Source organism: Muntiacus reevesi, chromosome 1, assembly GCF_963930625.1.
Source record: "Muntiacus reevesi chromosome 1, mMunRee1.1, whole genome shotgun sequence".
NCBI classification, from domain to species: Eukaryota; Metazoa; Chordata; class Mammalia; order Artiodactyla; family Cervidae; genus Muntiacus; species Muntiacus reevesi.
Genome location: NC_089249.1, coordinates 257155886 through 257174224, shown reverse-complemented (window position 1 = coordinate 257174224; position 18339 = coordinate 257155886). Strand labels below are relative to the sequence as shown.

General features: G+C 44.5%; 1 protein-coding gene across 2 annotated transcripts in view; it reads right to left on the bottom strand.

The window, feature by feature from the left end:
* WWC1 (WW and C2 domain containing 1) overlaps positions 1-18339 on the bottom strand; it is a 153210-nt gene that overhangs the window by 55179 nt on the left and 79692 nt on the right. For both annotated transcript variants that reach the window (XM_065919050.1, XM_065919051.1), the window contains exons 3-5: positions 15355-15558; positions 3234-3310; positions 1548-1627 (exon numbers count right to left, since the gene is read on the bottom strand). In XM_065919050.1, the coding sequence (XP_065775122.1) occupies positions 1548-1627; positions 3234-3310; positions 15355-15558 (361 nt within the window). The remainder of the gene's footprint in view (positions 1-1547; positions 1628-3233; positions 3311-15354; positions 15559-18339) is intronic.

Here is an 18339-nt window from a genome sequence, read left to right as displayed (position 1 = left end):
AGAAAGAAAGCTGAGCGCCGAAGAACTGATGCTTTTGAACTTGTGGTGTTGGAGAAGACTCTTGAGAGTCCCTTGGACTGCAAGGAGATCCAACCAGTCCATCCTAAAGGAGATCAGTCCTGAGTGTTCTTTGGAAGGACTGATGTTGAAGCTGAAACTCCAATACTTTGGCCACCTGATGTGAAGAACTGACTCATTGGGAAAGACCCTGATGCTGGGAAAGATTGAAGGCGGGAGAAGAAGGGGACGACAGAGGATGAGATGGTTGGATGGCATCACCGACTCAATGGACATGAGTTTGAGTAAACTCTGGGAGTTGGTGATGGCCAGGGAGTTGGTGATGGCCAGGGAGCCCTGGCATGCTGCAGTCCATGGGGCCGCAGAGTAGGACACGACTGAGGACTGAACTGAACTGAACAACTCCCCTTGATTCATAGGGCTTGGAGATAAACACCCAAAGGCTTGGGGCTGTGGCCAAGAGTGGTGAGAGTGGTTTGAGGTCTGGAGAATGAGGAGAAGGTACAGTCAGTGTGAGTGAGACAGCAGTGTCTGGAGAAGATGCTGTCTGTGTACAGGTGACCTCTCTGGGAATCTAAGCGGATAGCCCTTAGAACAGAGACAGCTACTGACCGTCCTCTTTGGAGCTTCCAGGAGGGCTGCGAGGCACCTCTGCAATGACTGTCCCATGAGCCGATCACACGTACTAAACATGACTCAAGGCACAAGTCTCAGTGATATGAGTGGTTTAATAACAACAATAAGCTGACACTCAGGAACATGGGCTAGGTGCTTCAGTTTCCCCATCTATACAATGGAGTCAGCTAAAGCACATTCCTTACAGAGTTGTCACGAGGGGTCACCCAGATAGAAACACTGGAAGTGATCTCTGGCATGGACTACCTGCCCAATAAATCTCTGCTAGTATAATCATAAAAGTGACTAGGAACAAGAGAACTGCATGTTCGTGGCTGCAAGTCAGCTTCTAAAAGGGAAAACTACATGTGTTCAAAGTTCTGGAAATCTCTTCAGTCACCTGCAAAGCACAGTGTGCCTGGCATGGTGCCCACTCTCCTAGAAATCTGTTTGTTGTGGAAGGGACCCTTGTTTCTTCTGGGAACGCACAAGCCAGAGTCATTGCTCACTTTGGGGGCCACGGAAAGAGCTGGTTTTGTCCGTGTGCGTGTCAGGTTCTCCCCCATCTACAGCAGGGGAGGAGTCAGGTACACAGACATGCCTGGCGATAACTCACTTCTGTGGCTGGCAAAACTCAACTGAATGGAACAGACTTTAACGACTTCTGGAATTCAGAGGACCGTGAGAACCTGAATCGGAAATGATTCCCCTTTTCTCTTTCTAAACCGCAGCCTTGGGGAACAGTCTTCAGTAGAATAGAACTGGGACTGAAAAACTAGAAAGCCCCGTTTCAAGGAGGGTAGGGAGAGAATGAAGGAGGGGGGACAGATAGGGTGGGAGGAGAGGGGGACAGAGAGGGCGGGAGGAGAGCACAGATGAGGGTGACCCCCATGCCCTGCACAAGATGGACTTACTTCTTCAGGGTCTGAAAACCACGCTCTTTGAACTGAAGCTCCTGTTGGAGGTGAACCATCTCTCTCTTCAGCTTGTTAACCTGGATGGCAGAAGACCACACGGAGGGGCAGAGGTTGATGTTAACCCAGAGCCGCCAGCTGCCCCTGCATATGACTCAGGTCAGCATCCCCTGGGCACCCCTCACTGATGTTGCTGGGGTCTCAGCAGCTGCCCACTCGGTCGGCCTCCCAGTCCAGTGGTCCTGGAGGTCCTTCCTAGCCAGCCCTCGCTCCGAGGAAACAGGAAGTTGACAGGACCTGGCTGACCTGGGCTACAGTCTGGCCTTCCCCGACTAGTCGGCTGGCTTCTCTCAAGTCATGTCGTTGCTTCTATGAGCCTCCCTTTCCTGTTTCTGACAGATGATGATAAGGGCAATTTTCTGGGTTGGGCATTACTTAAATCAGGTACTGGATTCACTATTGTAGGGCAGGGAGGCGAGAGGCAGCATAGTAGCTTTATAGGCACGACCTGGCCGGGAAGCCAGCTGTAGCCTGCAGAAATGCTTTGGCTTGCAGTCCTACTAAATTTTTAAAAATTAGTTGCCGATGGGCGTCTCTGGTGGCTCAGTGGTAAAGTATCCACCTGTCAAAGCCAGGAGACACAGGGAGCAACTAAGCCTGCGTACCATAACTAATGAGCCTGTGCTCTAGAACCTGGGAAGTACAACTACTGAGCCCGCGAGCTTCAGGGTGCAATAACTGAAGCCCCCTCGCCCTACAGCCCATGCTCTGCAACAAGAGAAGCCTGTGCACCACTAACGTGTAGCCCCGTTTGCTGTGACTACAGGAAAGCCTGCGCAGGCCAGCATAGCCAAAAATAAATAAAAATTTTTAAAAATTTGTTGCTAATAATTAAATATTGAACTATTTCATATACTAGGCCTAGATACACAGTATTCTTCAAAATACTTGAAGATGTGCCAATGCGGAGCCCACGTTCCAGCATGGGCACAAGAGCTCAGGGCTAAAATCCCACTACTCCTTTAGACGAGACATACCCTCCTAGGCTACACAGGCCCCTACTGCCTCATCCCTAGCCCCTTCTCCCCTTTCATGTTTTCTTACAGGCATCTGGATTTGTAGACCTAAACCCCTGTTCACAGCACTGACTTCACCTTGAGCAAGTCATTTAAGTACTGGTCTTCAGTCAGTCTCCACATCAGTAAAGGGGGACGAAAACCATCTGTCCCCTAAGGTAAGCAGGAAGTAATTAAACACGACAATGCAGAACAAGCAGTGGTTAGGAAGACAGCACCTTCCATGAAGAAAAATTTGGGGTAAGCCTGAGTCCAGTGTGACCTTGAGCAAGTTACTTAATCCCACCCAGCCTCTGTTGGCTCATCTTTAAAATGCAGATAGTGACAGTGGCTACTTCACAGGATTGTCGCGAGAGCATAAGGTATCACTCATGAACCATTCAGCACTACGCCTGGTTAGAGTGATTGCCTGTGAAAGGGCAGCTGCTATCAGAACAGCTATCACTAAAACGAGGGCTACTGCAGCCACTGCTGCTGTTACGTAGGGGCTTGTTAGTCAGCAGCAGCTGTCACTGCCTGGTTGAAGCATCTACTCTGGTCTTGTGGGTAGGCTCTTAGCCAAAAGCTGCCTCCGGGACCCCCATCAATAGCATAAGCAGAGAGGACCTACCCGGGATTTTGCTGTGGCAATTTCAGCCTTCAGAATCTCAGGGTCATACTTAGAGCTGGATGACGAACCAGAGACCACTGCAAAAAGAGAAAAAGGAATTCTGTAGATGAAACATATTTTGGTCAAGTTGGCTTATTTGGCCATCTAGATAAATTCAGAAAGGAATGACTATTAGTGAACAACCTAAATGTCCATCAAAGGGGAATTTGTTAAATAAATAGGGTATACATATAAAATGAGGACTGTAGAACATAAGTGATTTAAAACGATGGTGTAGGGACTTCCTTGGTGGTCCACTTGGTGACGACTCTGCACTTCCATTGGAGGAGTGCAGGTTTGATCTCTGGTGGGGGAACCAAGATTCTTCATGCTATGTGCATGACAAAAACCAAACAAACAAATAAATGATGGTGCTAAAAATAAAGGATACTAAATATTTAGGAGATCCCCAAAAGTTACTGTTAAATAAAAAATAGTAATTTATGAAAAACTATAAAGAAAGAATAAATTTGAAAATATACAGAGGTAACACACATACACATATGTGGAAGAAGACAAGAAAGAAATAGACTAAAAAGATAATATTTATATTTAGAGATTTGGATGATGAATAAAATTAATTTTCATCTTTGTATTTTTCTATCTTTTCTACCATTTCTAACACAAACATAATTTTCTAAACAGAAGAAATGACTAAAAATATCATTTAATGTACTTTACGATATTAATGTACATTTGAAAAGGAAAATAAATTACCTGTAACCCTATCATCCTAATACAATTATCTTCTCTTCACGTTACCTTTCAATGTTTACCTACAGTTCTGTCATACACAGGTATACCTCAGAAATCTTGTGGGTTTGGTTCCAGACTCCCATAATAAAGGGATTATTGAAACAAAGTGATTATCACAATAAAGTGAGTCACAAGAATTTTTTTGTTTCCCAGTGCCTATAAAAGTTATGTTTACACTATTGCAATATATTAAATGTGCAATAGCATTATGCCTTAAAAAATGTACATACTTTAATAAAAAAAGATATTTTATTGCTAAAAAAAGTTAACCATCATCTGACAATGCCAGGTTGCTGCAAACCTTCAATTTGTAAAATCCACAATCTCTGTGAAGTGCAATAAAACGAGGTATGCCTGCAGCTGTAATCTTAGTGCATTTTAAAAATAGAATGTCTTTGTGTCTTGATAAAGGATTTTAAGGCTTACAAAAATGGACACAGAGCGAGCCATCTAAAAGGAAGGAAAATGAAATAAATGTACAGCGAGAGTGAGGAAGCCAGTGGCGTGAAGCTGGGCTCACTGCATGGCATGAGGTCCCATTTCTGACCTGCCGCTACCACAGACCTGGCTCTGAGCTTCCTGCCTGCTGATGTGAAGAGGAAAATGGGCCCTGAGCACGACTCATGGTGTCTTTAAACACAATCCCGCTGTCCAGGAAAGGGACAGGCACTGTTCAGGAAAAGGCCAGAGAGGCCAGAGCAGCGTTTCTCCTGAGTCCTTAATCTTACCCTCTGAGCAGTTTCATCACCTCCCCTTTCTGTTTAACATCACTTGCTGGGACCTGGATTTTTCTGAGGCTAAAGAGGCTTATTTGGAGATTGCAGGCAATTTTCAGGGTATGGCAGTAGAAGGAACAATCATGAAGGGGCTGCTGCTCTGCTCTTTGGACCTGGTTTAAATACTGGAGTGGACCTTTTGATTTGCTGCTGCTGTTGTTTAGTTGCTAAATCGTGTCCTATTCTTTTGTGACCCCACTGACTGTAGCCCGCCAGGCTCCTCTGTCTACAGAATTTCCTAGGCAAGAATATTGGAGTGGGTTGCCATTTCCTTCTCCAGGGGATCTTCCCAGACCCAGGGATTGAACCTGTGGCAGATTCTTTACTATCTGAGCCACCAGGGGGACCTTTTGATTATGCTTGTGTAGCGTGAGTGCTCAGTCACATCCAACTGTTCATGACTGCATGGACTGAAGCCCACCAGGCACCTCTGTTCATGGGTTTTCCCAGGCAAGAACCCTGGAGTGGGTTGCCGTTACATTCTCCAGGGGATCTTCCTGACCCAGGGAACAAAACCACACCTCTTGCATCTCCTGAATTGGCAGGTGGATTCTTTAGCACTCCACCACCAGGGAAGCCTCTGATTATGCTTTTCAGTTCAGTTCAGTTCAGTCGCTCACTCATGTCCGACTCTTTGAGACCCCATGAACCGCAGCACGCCAGGCCTCCCTGTCCATCATCAACTCCCGGAGTCCACCCAAACCCATGTCCATCAAGTTGATGATGCCATCCAACCATCTCATCCTCTGTTGTCCCCTTCTCCTACTGCCCTCAATCTTTACCAGGATCAGGGTCTTTTCCAATGAGTCAGCTCTTCACATCAGGTGGCTAAAGTATTGGAGTTTCAGCTTCAACATCAGTCCTTCCAATGAACACCCAGGACTGATCTCCTTTAGGATGGACTGGTTGGATCTCCTTGCAGTCCAAGGGACTCTCAAGAGTCTTCTCAAACACCACAGTTCAAAAGCATCAATTTTTCGGCACTCAGCTTTCTTTATAGTCCAACTCTCACATCCATACATGACCACTGGAAAAACCATAGCCTTGACTAGACAGACCTTTGTTGGCAAAGTAATGTCTCTGCTTCTTAATATGCTGTCTAGGTTGGTTATAACTTTCCTTCCAAGGAGTGTCTTTTAATTTCATGGCTGCAGTCACCATCTGCAGTGATTTTGGAGCCCAGAAAAATAAAGTCAGCCACTGTTTCCACTGTTTCCCATGAAGTGATGGGATCAGTTGCCATGATCTTAGTTTTTTGAACGTTGAGCTTTAAGCCAACTTTTTCACTCTCCTCTTTCACTTTCATCAAGAGGCTCTTTAGTTCTTCTTCACTTTCTGCCATAAGGGGGGTGTCATCTGCATATCTGAGGTTATTGATATTTCTCCCGGCAATCTTGATTCCAGCTTGTGCTTCCTCCAGCCCAGCGTTTCTCATGATGTACTCTGCATATAAGTTAAATAAGCAGGGTGACAACATATAACCTTGACGTACGCCTTTTCCTATTTGGAACCAGTCTGTTGTTCCATGTCCAGTTCTAACTGTTGCTTCTTGACCTGCATACAGGTTTCTCAAGAGGTAGGTCAGGAGGTCTGGTATGCCCATCTCTTTCAGAATTTTCCATAGTTTATTGTGATCCACACAGTCAAAGGCTTTGGCATAGTCAATAAAGCAGAAATAGATGTTTTTCTGGAACTCTCTTGTTTTTTCAATGATCCAGCAGATGTTGGCAATTTGATCTCTGGTTCCTCTGCCTTTTCTAAAACCAGCTTGAACATCTGGAAGTTCACGGTTTACCTATTGCTGAAGTCTGGCTTGGAGAATTTTAAGCATTATTTTACTAATGTGTGAGATGAGTGCAATTGGGTTTTCAGAAAGTTAAAATGAAACACTGGGAAGTCTGGGAAATAAAATTGCTCTGCGTAGAAACTGACAAGATGTCCTGCACCATGGGCAGCATTTCACCTCTGCGGAGTTTGGAATGATGGTGATGATGAGGATGACGGTGACTGAGGCTGGACTTTCTCAGAAAAGATGAGTGGCAGGAACACCTGGATAGGAAGGACCTCACAGCCCTTGTTGTGAGCATGGAACAGGGATACATGTTTTGTTTCCAGTTTGAAGCTTTCCCTTCCTGCGCTCTAACTTCTTTAACTCCGCTGGACTTCGGAGTTTCAGGGGAGAGACCTGGTTGGATACAAAGCTGGAAGCACTGATTTAGGCAAACTGCCCAGATAGGCACTTCCGGACAAAATTTTAAGGTCATTGACAATCTTTGTTACCCACGGATGGTTAGTAAAAGCTTGGTGAAAAGACAGGAGAGTCATCCGTGAGGAAACAAGATACACCGAAAAAGGAGTGTGCCTGTTCTGTGAGCACCCGATCCTGCAGCCACCCTGCTCACCCGCGCTGCCGGGCTTGGCCGTCACTGCGGGAAGGGCCAAGGGGAGCGTGGTAGCAGCCGGGGAGAGCCCATGACACACGGCAAGTCCTGACCCTAACAAGGAGAGGGTGGCCGTGCGGACCAGCGCTGCCAGGGCAGATTGTGGAAGGCGGGAGTTCTTCCACGGGAACACTCAGAAACCCTCGAGGGAGGACCCGAGAAGGATGAGGCTCTGCCAACTGGCTCACCAGGGGCTGGAACTATCGCCCTCTGGAGAATCACTGTGACATGCGCTGTTTCTGTCCAAAGCTGCTAATAGGATGTGGCTTGTTATTTTTCAAGCAGTCTTTTTGCTGAAGTAAAAAAAAAAAAATACATACAGGAATGGGAAAGCGCATATATCATATGTGTGCAGCTTGGTGGGCTTTCACAAAAGAAACACACTCAAGTGACCAGCACTCCAATCAAGAAACAGGTCATCAACTTCCTTTCTGTGTCCGTGACCCCTCAGCTACTCACAACAAAATAATCTCTATTCAAACAAGGCGTAGGAGAGATTGCCTTTAAGATCACATCTTTTTTTAGTTTTTTTTTAGTTTTTATTCAAGTTATATATGAACACTCTAACAGTCTATATAAAATGCTACATATTTTATACATCCCAGATTTGCTATAAAAAAAGAGCATTCCCCAATCCGCTTATCTCACTAGCAAAAAGGAACCATTTCAACAGGTTCAGCCAGTTGCTTGGGCGTCCAAACCTGTGTGTCTGATAATATGCAAGCATCACCGTTTCTTGATTTTTTTTTCCTGCTTTAGGCATCATTTATTCATTTCTCTCTGGAGGATGGAGTGTTAGCCTCACTCCTTTTCCCAGCCCTTACCCCACACAGGGCAACCCCTCTCAGCTCCTCATCTTCCTTACAGATAACTCTGGACGGAGACACCGTCAGTGTTTGTATTACTTTTACTCTGTGAACACTATTCAGGGCCAAGGCATGTAGCCAACTTTGCTTACTTTTTCTTTCCAGCCCATTTTTGGGGTTTTCTTAAAGTTAATAATTATCATTTTTATGTGTGCTTACTTTCCACAAATTCATCACTGACCAACCTCACCCTTGGCCAGTTATCTAAGTCTCCTCTCACTGAGCTCCTCTCTTGGGCTCTGTCTCACTGGATGTCTGTCTGTATTCTCCTTGCATGCCTGGCATCCCACGGCTGGACTCCCCCACGCTCACCCCCACCGCCTCTCTCTCTCCTCCTTCCTAAATTCCATGTCTTCCCCCCTGTGACTCCCTCCTCATTTTGGTAGAATATCACTTCCAGGAGCTTCCTGAGAAAGGAGGCATGAAGGAAATAACACTTGGAAAGACTTGTGTGTGGAGTCAGACATGACTTAGCAACACAACAACAACAACAACATCCATGATTAGAGGTAGTTTTGCTGGATATAGAATTCTGGGGCGGAAATGACTTTCCTTAAATGTTTGAAGGCATTGCCCCATTGTCTTTTAGATTTCCAGTGTTACTACTGAGAAGCCAGGAGCTATTCTGAGTCCAGATCATTTTTGTGTGACCTAGTTTTTCCTCTCCAAAAGCTTTTAGAATCTCGAATCGTTCCCAGTGTTTGAAGTTGCACAATGATATGTCTTTGGTGTGAGTTAACTTTTATCCACTGTGTTGGGTGCTCACTGAGCACTTTCAATCTCCTCTATCAGTTCTGGGAAATTTTCTTCTAAATTATGTCACTGATGCTTCTCTCCCTATGTTTCTTCTGGTCTATGTGGAGCTTTCATTACTCAGATAGAGTTCTTGGCCTGATGCTCTTTTTCCATCTCACTGTATTTTTGTTCTGCTTTTTAGAAAACTTCCTCAGTTTTACCTTCCAGGCTTCCTGTGGCTTTTTCATTTCTACTTTCATAGTTCAATTTCCAAAGGCTCTTTTGTGCTCTCTGAACGCTCCTATTTATAAAATTGTAGCATCCTGTTTTACTTTCACGGTTGTGAGCTTTTCTCCATGTTTTCTTCTCCACGCACACTCTCCACTTCCTACAGGGCCTCCCCACTGCCAGGTGTTTGTTTCATTTCTACTGTTCTTGTAAGAGGCTTTCCTTAGATGTCCAGAAACTCAGCCGTCCGCTCACACTTAAACTGGGGACCCAAAAAGCTGGCTGGAGCAGAGTTTGTGGGAGATGGGTTACAAGATTCACTGCGGGTTATGTGGTGTATGTGATTTAGCTGGACCGCTTCATCCAAGAATCCTTGTTGTCAGTGTTTTCACATCTTTTCTCTTTATTTTTAATCTTATTGATTTACTTATTTTCGGCTGTGCTGGGTCTTTGTTGCTGTGTGGGCTTTTCTCTGGTTGTGGCAAGCAGGGGCTCCTCTCTAGTTGAGGTGCTTGGGCTTTGCATTGCGGTGGCCTCTCTTGCTGCGGAACACAGACTCTAGGGCTCGCGGGCTTCTCTGGTTGTGGCACATGGGTTTAGTTGCTCCCTACCACGTGGGATCTTCCTGGACCAGGGATTGAACCCATGTCCTCTGCACTGGCAGGTATATTCTTAGCCACTGGGCCACTAGGGAAGTCTCATCTTTTCTCTTTATATCTCTTTTCTCTGAAAAGAAGAGACTCAGATTCCCCAGATTCTTCTACTGGCCAGCCTGGCAGGCAATAGCCTGGGACTCTTCTGGGAGTCAAGTGGTACATGCTGGCTGGGGTCTCAATCCTCAAGTTCATGTTCATTGAATATCATGTTTTCAGTACGGCGCACCTCGGTTTTGAACTTGCCTGGTATCCTGTGGTCCAGCGACTCTGTTTTACTCTCTCCTAAAAATAAGCCTCCAGTTTTTCATCAGGTTGGAGACGGGCAGTGGCCTGGGTCTCACTGACTTGGGGAAGAGATCTGGCAGCTTGCGTCTCAGAAATAACTTTCCTCCGGTCTTCTTTGATGGCCTCCTAACTTCACTCCCATGCCACAGAGACAGCCAATGCCTCCAATTCCTGAGGCTTCTGCATGTGCTTCAGGTAGACCAGAGGCCTGATTTTCTTCACTGTCAGCCCAATTCCTCCTTCCTCTGGTCTATCCGATAGGTTGCTATCTGTCCTTCTGCCTTTAAGTCTCCACATTTTATTGCTGCCTTTTCCTCCAAGTCTCCCTGTCCTTGTGCATGTATGCCTTAAAAATCTCTTATCTGATATTTTCTTAGTTTCAGGAATGAGTGAAAGCAAGTAGGTGGTTTAACTGGCATTTTTAGCAACAAGGAGCCCAATGACTGATTTTCCAAATGGGAAACCAAGGCACGGAGGAGGAAGGAGTGTGGTGAGGTCCCAAAGAACACAGCTCTCCCGAGCTCTCATCTTTCAGAGGATGGAAGAACCCCAGTGCAGCCCTCAAACCTTAGAATTTGACTGACTGACTTGGGTTAAATTAAGAGAATTGGTTTTGGGGTCAGATACCATGGGTATAAAAACTAGTTCTGCCACTTTTTAACAGTGTGAAAACTTTGGGGAAGCTACTTTCTCTCTCTGGGCCTCAGTTTTCTTATCTGTAAAATGGGAACAACAGTATCTTGTAGGATTGTGTGTGTGTGTGTGTAGCAAGGTTATTTGATACAACATATGTAGAGTGGCCAGCACATGGACCTGCAGAAATTCGATAGATGCATGTTAAGTCAGAGTTCTCTCCTCATTCCCCACGGGGTGAGAGAGTGTATCAGTGATGCCAACAAAGCCTCCTTCCCCAAGGCAGAGCCCCACCTGTAGCCAAGCCCTACGCAGTCAAGGCCAGGTGGCAAAACTCTCAAGCCCTGACAGGTCATCTGAGTTAGAGGGAGGCATGTGACCTCACCGGTCTATCAACATGCCAGAGAGCTTGACTTGGAAGGCAAACCTGGCTTGTCAAACCCTAAGAAAGTCATGAGGAGCCTTGGGTCATGCCTGTTTCACTGTGATGCTTGGGCTGAGGGACGCCCCCATTCCTTGCTGATTTGTATCCTAGAACTAGTGATCTGAGATGATTCTCTCTTTTTTTTTTTTAATTTTTAACTGGAGGATAATTGCTTTACAATGCTGTGTTAGTTTCTGCTATACAAGGTGAATCAGCTATAACATACATACATCTCCTCCTTCTTGAGCCTCCCTCCCACCCCCATACCCCACCCTTCTAGGTCATCACAGGTCACAGAGCTGAGCTCCCCACACTACACAGCAGCTTCCCACTAGCTATCTATTGATTCCTTCTTTAACATTCAAAATGACGGTGCCTTTGAACCTGATGGAGCACTCAGTGGAAGCACTGAAGTCATACGACAGGGCTGCCTCAATCACTTTCTATAAGGAATTGCCTATTCTTACTGGTTCCAGGGACTGGTTAGAAATCTTGGTCATTTCAATGCCAACAAATTAATAATATCAAATAAATATTGATATTATCTATCGTGAGCTTAAGAATGTGATAACTAGTATTCCAAGTACAAGCCCCATAACACATCGGTGGAAGGTAACACTATTATTATGTCAGTTTCATACTTATTTTTGACCACACAATACAGCATGTGGGATCTTAGTTCCCCAACCAGATGCCCTCTGCATTGGAAGCACAGAGTCTTAACCACAGGGAAGTCCCTGTCAATTTTACAGATGAAAAACTTCATGCAGAGAGAAGCAGCATCACTTGTACAAAGCTGAACAGCTAGGAAGTTGCATATCCTGGATTGGACCCCAGCAGTCCAGCTAGAGTCCACATTCTCAAAAGATTATGTAATATATTTCTTATCAGGAGAATATTTATTGAGCTATTAATATGTTCTAAGGGAACTGTGCTAAGTGGTTTACCTAGACCAGTGGTTTTTGGCTGGGGGCAACTTCACCCACCCTGGGGCAGTGTCTGCACTCATTTTTGGTTATCACAACTCTGGGTGGGAGATGCTATAGGCAGAGCCCAGGAATGCTGTTAAATATCCCTAACACACAGGATAGCTCCCACCAAGAATGTATCATTGCTGCCACTTGGCTCTTTTCCCCACCCTAAATTTTTATTTTGAAAACTTTGTATCTACTGGAAATATGAAAGCATAAAGAGATGAATATTGAAAGATTCTTCACCTAGACCTACCAATTTTAGCATTTCCCCACATCTGTTCTGTCTATCCCACCCTGCACTCTTATTCTCTCAGTAGGATGCCTGTCTGGATCATAAAAGCCCTCAATATATGATTATTGGGAAAAACCCATCCCATATCCAAAACCATCAATGTGTCATTGATCTCACTCAGGCTGACATCATAGTTTTTTCATTTCCCCCCGTCCCGGACTTTTTTTTGGAATTAAGTTGCAGACATGATGTCACACGAATGTCTTAGGAACAGGACATTCTCCTACACAGCTACAAAGTCATTATCATACCTAAGAAAATCCTCCAGTTGCCTGAGAATATCTTTATGGCTGCTTTCCCCTCTATCTATGGTCTAGTCAAGGTGCAAACACTTCATTGGGTTTATGTCTCCTTAGACTTTTTTCGTTTTGTAATCTAGAACATTGCCTCTCTTTCTGTTTTTTTCACAGCACTATTTTTTGAAAGTGTATAGGGTAATTATCTTGTAGGATACTGTGCAGTATGGATTTGTCTGGTTGTTTCTTCATGATTTGATTGAGAGTAAACATTTTTGTCAAGAATCCTCGGTGATGTTTTTTACTGCATCACATCAGAAAGTATATAATGTCAGTTTGCCTCATTATCGGTGGTGCTAATTTAACCCCTGTGTAAGGCGGTGGTGGCTGCAGCTCTTCAATATAAAAAATAAGTTTTACCCTCCAAAGTTAGTAAGTTATTCAGGGGGTGATACTTGGGGTCCCTGTATACATTCTAATCTTCAAAACAGGAAGGTTTCTTTTTCTATACACTTGTCACTATTTCAGACTAGAGAAAGAAAAAAAATTATCTATTTGAATCTGAATTTCACTAGGGATATTAATATCTCCCTCCAGGGTTCTGGTAAGAATAATGCTATGGACTGAATTGTGTTCCCCAGAAATTCATATATCGAAGTCCTAACCCCTATTGTCGGAGAAGGCAATGGCAACCCACTCCAGTACCCTTGCCTGGAAAATCCCATGGACGGAGGAGCCTGGTAGGCTGCAATCCATGTGGTCACGAAGAGTCGGACACAACTGAGCGACTTCACTTTCACTTTTCACTTTCATGCATTGGAGAAGGAAATGGCAACCCACTCCAGTGTTCATGCCTGGAGAATCCTAGGGACGGGGGAGCCTGATGGGCTGCCGTCTATGGGGTCGCACAGAATCGGACACGACTGAAGTGACTTAGCAGCAGCAGCAGCAGCAACAACCCCTATTATAATAGTATTCGGAGAAGGGGGCCTTTGGAAGGTAATTAGGGTTAGATGAGGTTATAAGGATGGGGCCCTCATGATGGGATTAGTGACCTTTTATAAGGGTCAAGACACCACAGGGCTTGCTGTTTTCTCTTCTCTCTCTGCCATGAAGACACAGTGAGAAGACAAGAAGAGGGTCCCACCAGAACTCAACCATACTGACACTCTGATCTCAGGATTCCAGCCTCCAGAACTGTGGGAAAATAAGTGTCTGTTGTTAAAGCCACCTGGTCTGTGGTATTTTGCTATGGCAGTCCCAGCTGATTAAGACAGATTAAGTGCTAAAACCCTCATGACGGTCTCTAGGACATTTGACCTAGAAACAGCTAATGAGTGTAATGCAGTTCTTCTCTATAATCTGAGATTCTGGGTTTTTCCCTGAGTTGCCAAGGAAAAGGGTAGGGCTGGGACATTGACTAACCTACTCACTGTCCTCCTCCCAGACCAAATTTCTCAAAGCGGGGGCTTCATACAGGGGGAGTGTTGGATGACCCAGCCAAGGCATGGACGCCCTGACACCATGGCTTAAAGCTGGCCCCTTGGCCCAAACTGCAGATGCTGGGAGAGAGGATTGTGTTTGCAACTTACCACCTGTCACCAGCTGTAAGACCCTGGGTATGCTATTAGTCTTTTCTACACTGCAGATTTTTCATATGTTACAGGAAGATATTAATTGTGCTTCCCCACAGAACTGTTATGAGAATTAGCTGAAATAACATATTCAGATTGTTGGTAAGCATTTAGTAAGCACTCAGTAAACATAGAAAAGGATTAGTTATTAAAAAATAGTGGCAGAAGATTAAAAAAAAAAAAAAACCCTCAAAACATCAGAAATGGTCAATGGGCTCTTTGAGAGCTATGGATCTGCATTTCCCTACACTGAGAATGAAGGGCTGGGGTGCCTGTTCTCCTCCTGCAGATATGAGGGTAACAAGGGAAGCAGGAAATTTCCCCCGCTAGGAAATACCAACAGATGTATAAGCAGATGTACTGTGATAGTGCTATGAACAAAATAAACAGCCATTACAGAGGCTAATGCTGGGAAGGGCATCTGAGGATGGAGTTGTCAGAAGCAAGCCTCTCGGAGGAGATGACTGGAAGGGTGAGGAGGAGCCAGCTGTGCAAACGGATCAGTAGAAAATCTTTTTAGGCAGGGGAGCAGCAAGGACAGAAGCCCTGAGGTAGAAAGGTGCAGGGCAGGCTAGGGGAGCAGAATGGGTGTGCTTAGCACATCTAGATCCTAGTGACTGGGAGCATGGGCAGATGTGGGAGTGGCTGGCAGGAGTCTGATCACACGGGGCTGTGTAAGCCATGGAAAGAGTGATGTGAAAAAAATACACATAACATAAAATTTACCACTTTAACCATTTCAAAATATACATTTCAGAGGCGTTATGTACATTTTTACTGTTGTGCAGCCATCAACACCATCCACCTCCAAAATGTCTTCATCTTTCCAAACTGAAACTCTATACATTAACCAAAAACTACCCCCGCTTCTCCCACTCACTAAAGGGCTTCAAATAGGGAGATAGGTAACTCAGCTGGCATTCTGAGATGAAAAATGAATGAAAGGAAATGGAATGAAAATGGCAGATGAATCATAGCGAAGCACAAGTAGGAGCAGGAGAAGGGTGGTGGCTTGTCCCAGAAGGGAGAGGAAGAACGCAGGCAGGTCTGAGAAGCATCGAGAGGCGACACATGCAGGACGCAGTGTGGCCATTTCCTCCTCCTCCAGGTCATGCTGGTGGGGGTGCTGGTGTGGGAGGTACTCACAGCTGACCTGGGAGCCAAGCTTGTGCTCCCAGACGGCGTGCAGCTGCTGATACTCCTGCTGCGCAAGCTCCAAGCGCTGCTGCTTCACCTGGTAGATCTCCTTTTGCGCACTCAGGGCCTCCTGGGCCACCACCAGGTAATCCTTCAGCATGTGCTCCTGCTCCCGCCGCCATTGTACCCGGGGGTCCTCAATCTGAGTGGTTTCTGGAACAGACCCAGAGATCCTAGGTTAGCACCTCAAAAACGATTTGAATTGGTGGCCTGTAGAATCTACCAAAGAACAAAAAGTGTAATAAATATAAAATCACAATAAATGTAAATGGGTTAAACTTGCCTACTGAATAGCAGAACTCTTCATTTGGATTAAGCAAACAAACATACACAAAAAACCAGCATCAATTTCCAAACCTGCAGTTAATCAGAGAATACCCAGAATGATTAGATATGAATTCCAATGTAAGACAGAGAGGCTCAACGATATTATAGATGCTTAAAATCATTCATTTTGGTAAACAGTAAAGGAAAATAAAATAACTGATATTTCGAAAGATGTGTAGACATACTGTGTCCACACAGTATGTAAATTAGAACAGCCTTCCTAAAGGGCTATCTGACAATGAAAATCAAGAGACTTAAAATGTTAATACCCTTCATCCAATAATTCCTCCCATAGTAATTTATTACAAAAAGTAATAAATTCAGCAAAGATGCATTTGTATAAAATCATCTTCATCATAAACAAGCACTTATTTAATGTTTACTCTGTGCCAAGCACTATTTTATTTACTTTGTATTTATTTACTCCTCTAATCCTCACATTAACTCTATAGAGAAAATTCTTTTATTACTCTGGTTAAACAAAAGAGAAAGCTGAGACATAAAGAGGTTAAGTGACTTGCTCAAGGTCACACAAGAAATTACTGCTCGAATCCGTATGCTATATTTACACAATACACTAAAACAGCCATTAAAAATAATGTCTTTGGAAAAAAATTTGAAAAAAAAAAAAAAAACAGAAAGGTGCTTACAATAAAAAAATGGGTGTAAGTATTGAGGTCTCAACAGAATTGGAGACAATTTAGCAACTAAACAGTAAAAAGAGCTGGGAACAAAATTGCATAAATAGTTTTGTATTTATCAAAATACACATGTACATTCTCAAACAGATTAGGAGGAAACAGCAAATTATCGACAGTAGGTATGTCTTGTTGGTAGAATGTTTTTTCTTCATTCTTCTTTATGTTTTAAATTATGTATCCAATAAAAATACACAGTGATAATTTAGAAAAAAGGAATAGGACAAAAAAATGGTTTTAAAAGGGTAGCTGGCAGCTGAGCAGATATGGAAGAGGTCAAAGCAATGTTAATGTCAAAGAATCAATGCCCATCGACTGCCAACTCCTCAGTCATTTCCCAGCTGGAAGGTAGGGTATGAGATGATGGACACACCAGAAATTATATAATCACAGCCATATGGTAAATTCAGCTTGCAGGTAAGTTTTGCTTAGCCAAAATTTAGCAATTTTGAATTGACTACTGGTATATAAAAACAAGGAGCTTTTTTTTGTATTCATTTTAAATTTTTTAAAATTGGAACATAGTTGCTTTATAATATTGTGTTAGTTTCTGCTGTACAACGAAGTAAATCAGGTTTGCAGTGTTAGTTGCTCAGTTGCGTCCAACTTTTTCGGATCAGGTATGTGTATACATATAAGCCCTCCCTCTTGAGCCTCCTTCCAACCCCCACCCCCACACCTCCAGGTCATCACAGAGCACTGAGCGAGCTCCCTGCGCCACTCAGCAGCTTCCCACTAGCTCTCTGTTCTACGCATGATGCTATACATATGTCAAGGCTACTCTCAATTCATCCCAAGCGCTCCTCCCCTACTGGGTCCACAGATCCGTTCTCTACATCCTGGCCTCTTTCTGTCCTGCAAATAGGTTCATCATACCATTTTTCTAGATTAACAAGGAGTTTTATACATTAAAATCTTGATCTCTGGTTTTTCTTGATCATTCGGAAGATTTGGCCACCATGGGTCCACAATCTGTCCGCTGCGTTCATTGATGTCCTGTGTCTGGCTCCCAGGGAATTGAGTCAGAGCCTCCGCTCACAGGTCCTTTCACTCTCGGTCCTCCTGAATAGGCCCCAGTGAGCATTTCCAACGAAAGAAAGAAGAGACAGGGAGAATGATCACAGAGGTAGCAGGGCCGCGTTCGCATGCCTGCCAGTAATCACTGTGTTACAATGGGCAGGCTACTTAACCTCTCTGAATCTACTTTTCTGATTATTAAAGAGAACAAGGGGCCCCGCCTCACTGCTTCCCTGGAAGCTGCAGAGCAATCACCCAGGTAAAGCAAACAAACCATGGTGAGAATAAAGCCAAAACTATTCACCGAGGCCAGTGTTTGAATTATCTGTAAATAGCTGTTCTTCAAGCTCTCCTCCTCCCTTTTTCTGGGAAAGAAAACAAGGTGTGAAGATGGCCTGTTTGTCCTGAACTAATCACACTCTGAGGACATCCTCCCATGCCCAGCCCCATCTATGCTCACTCTCCTTCCTTAACTTCCATCTCACCAGAATAGATAACTTTACGCCAGGGCAGGTTCTTAGAGACCCCCTTGGTCGACTATTTATTTCCTTGTTTATTTATTTGTCTGGCTGTGTCAGCTCTTAGCTACATCATGTGGGATCTTCCGTTGTGGGCACAGACTCTAACTCTGACTTGAGGGCTCAGAGCAGCGAGTGGGCTTAGCTGCTCCGTGGCATGTGGGATCCTGGTTCACCCACCAGAGATCGAACTTGTGTCCCCTGCTATGCAGGGCAGATTCCCAAACACTGGACCACCAGGGAAGCCCTTGGTCAACTATTTTTCAGTTCTTGTTTCTATTAAAGTTAAACATGGACATAGTTAAAACATTCAGCATGTCACAAAATCAACTCTGTATAAAATCATCCCTTCATCCCTCTCCAATTCATTCGCT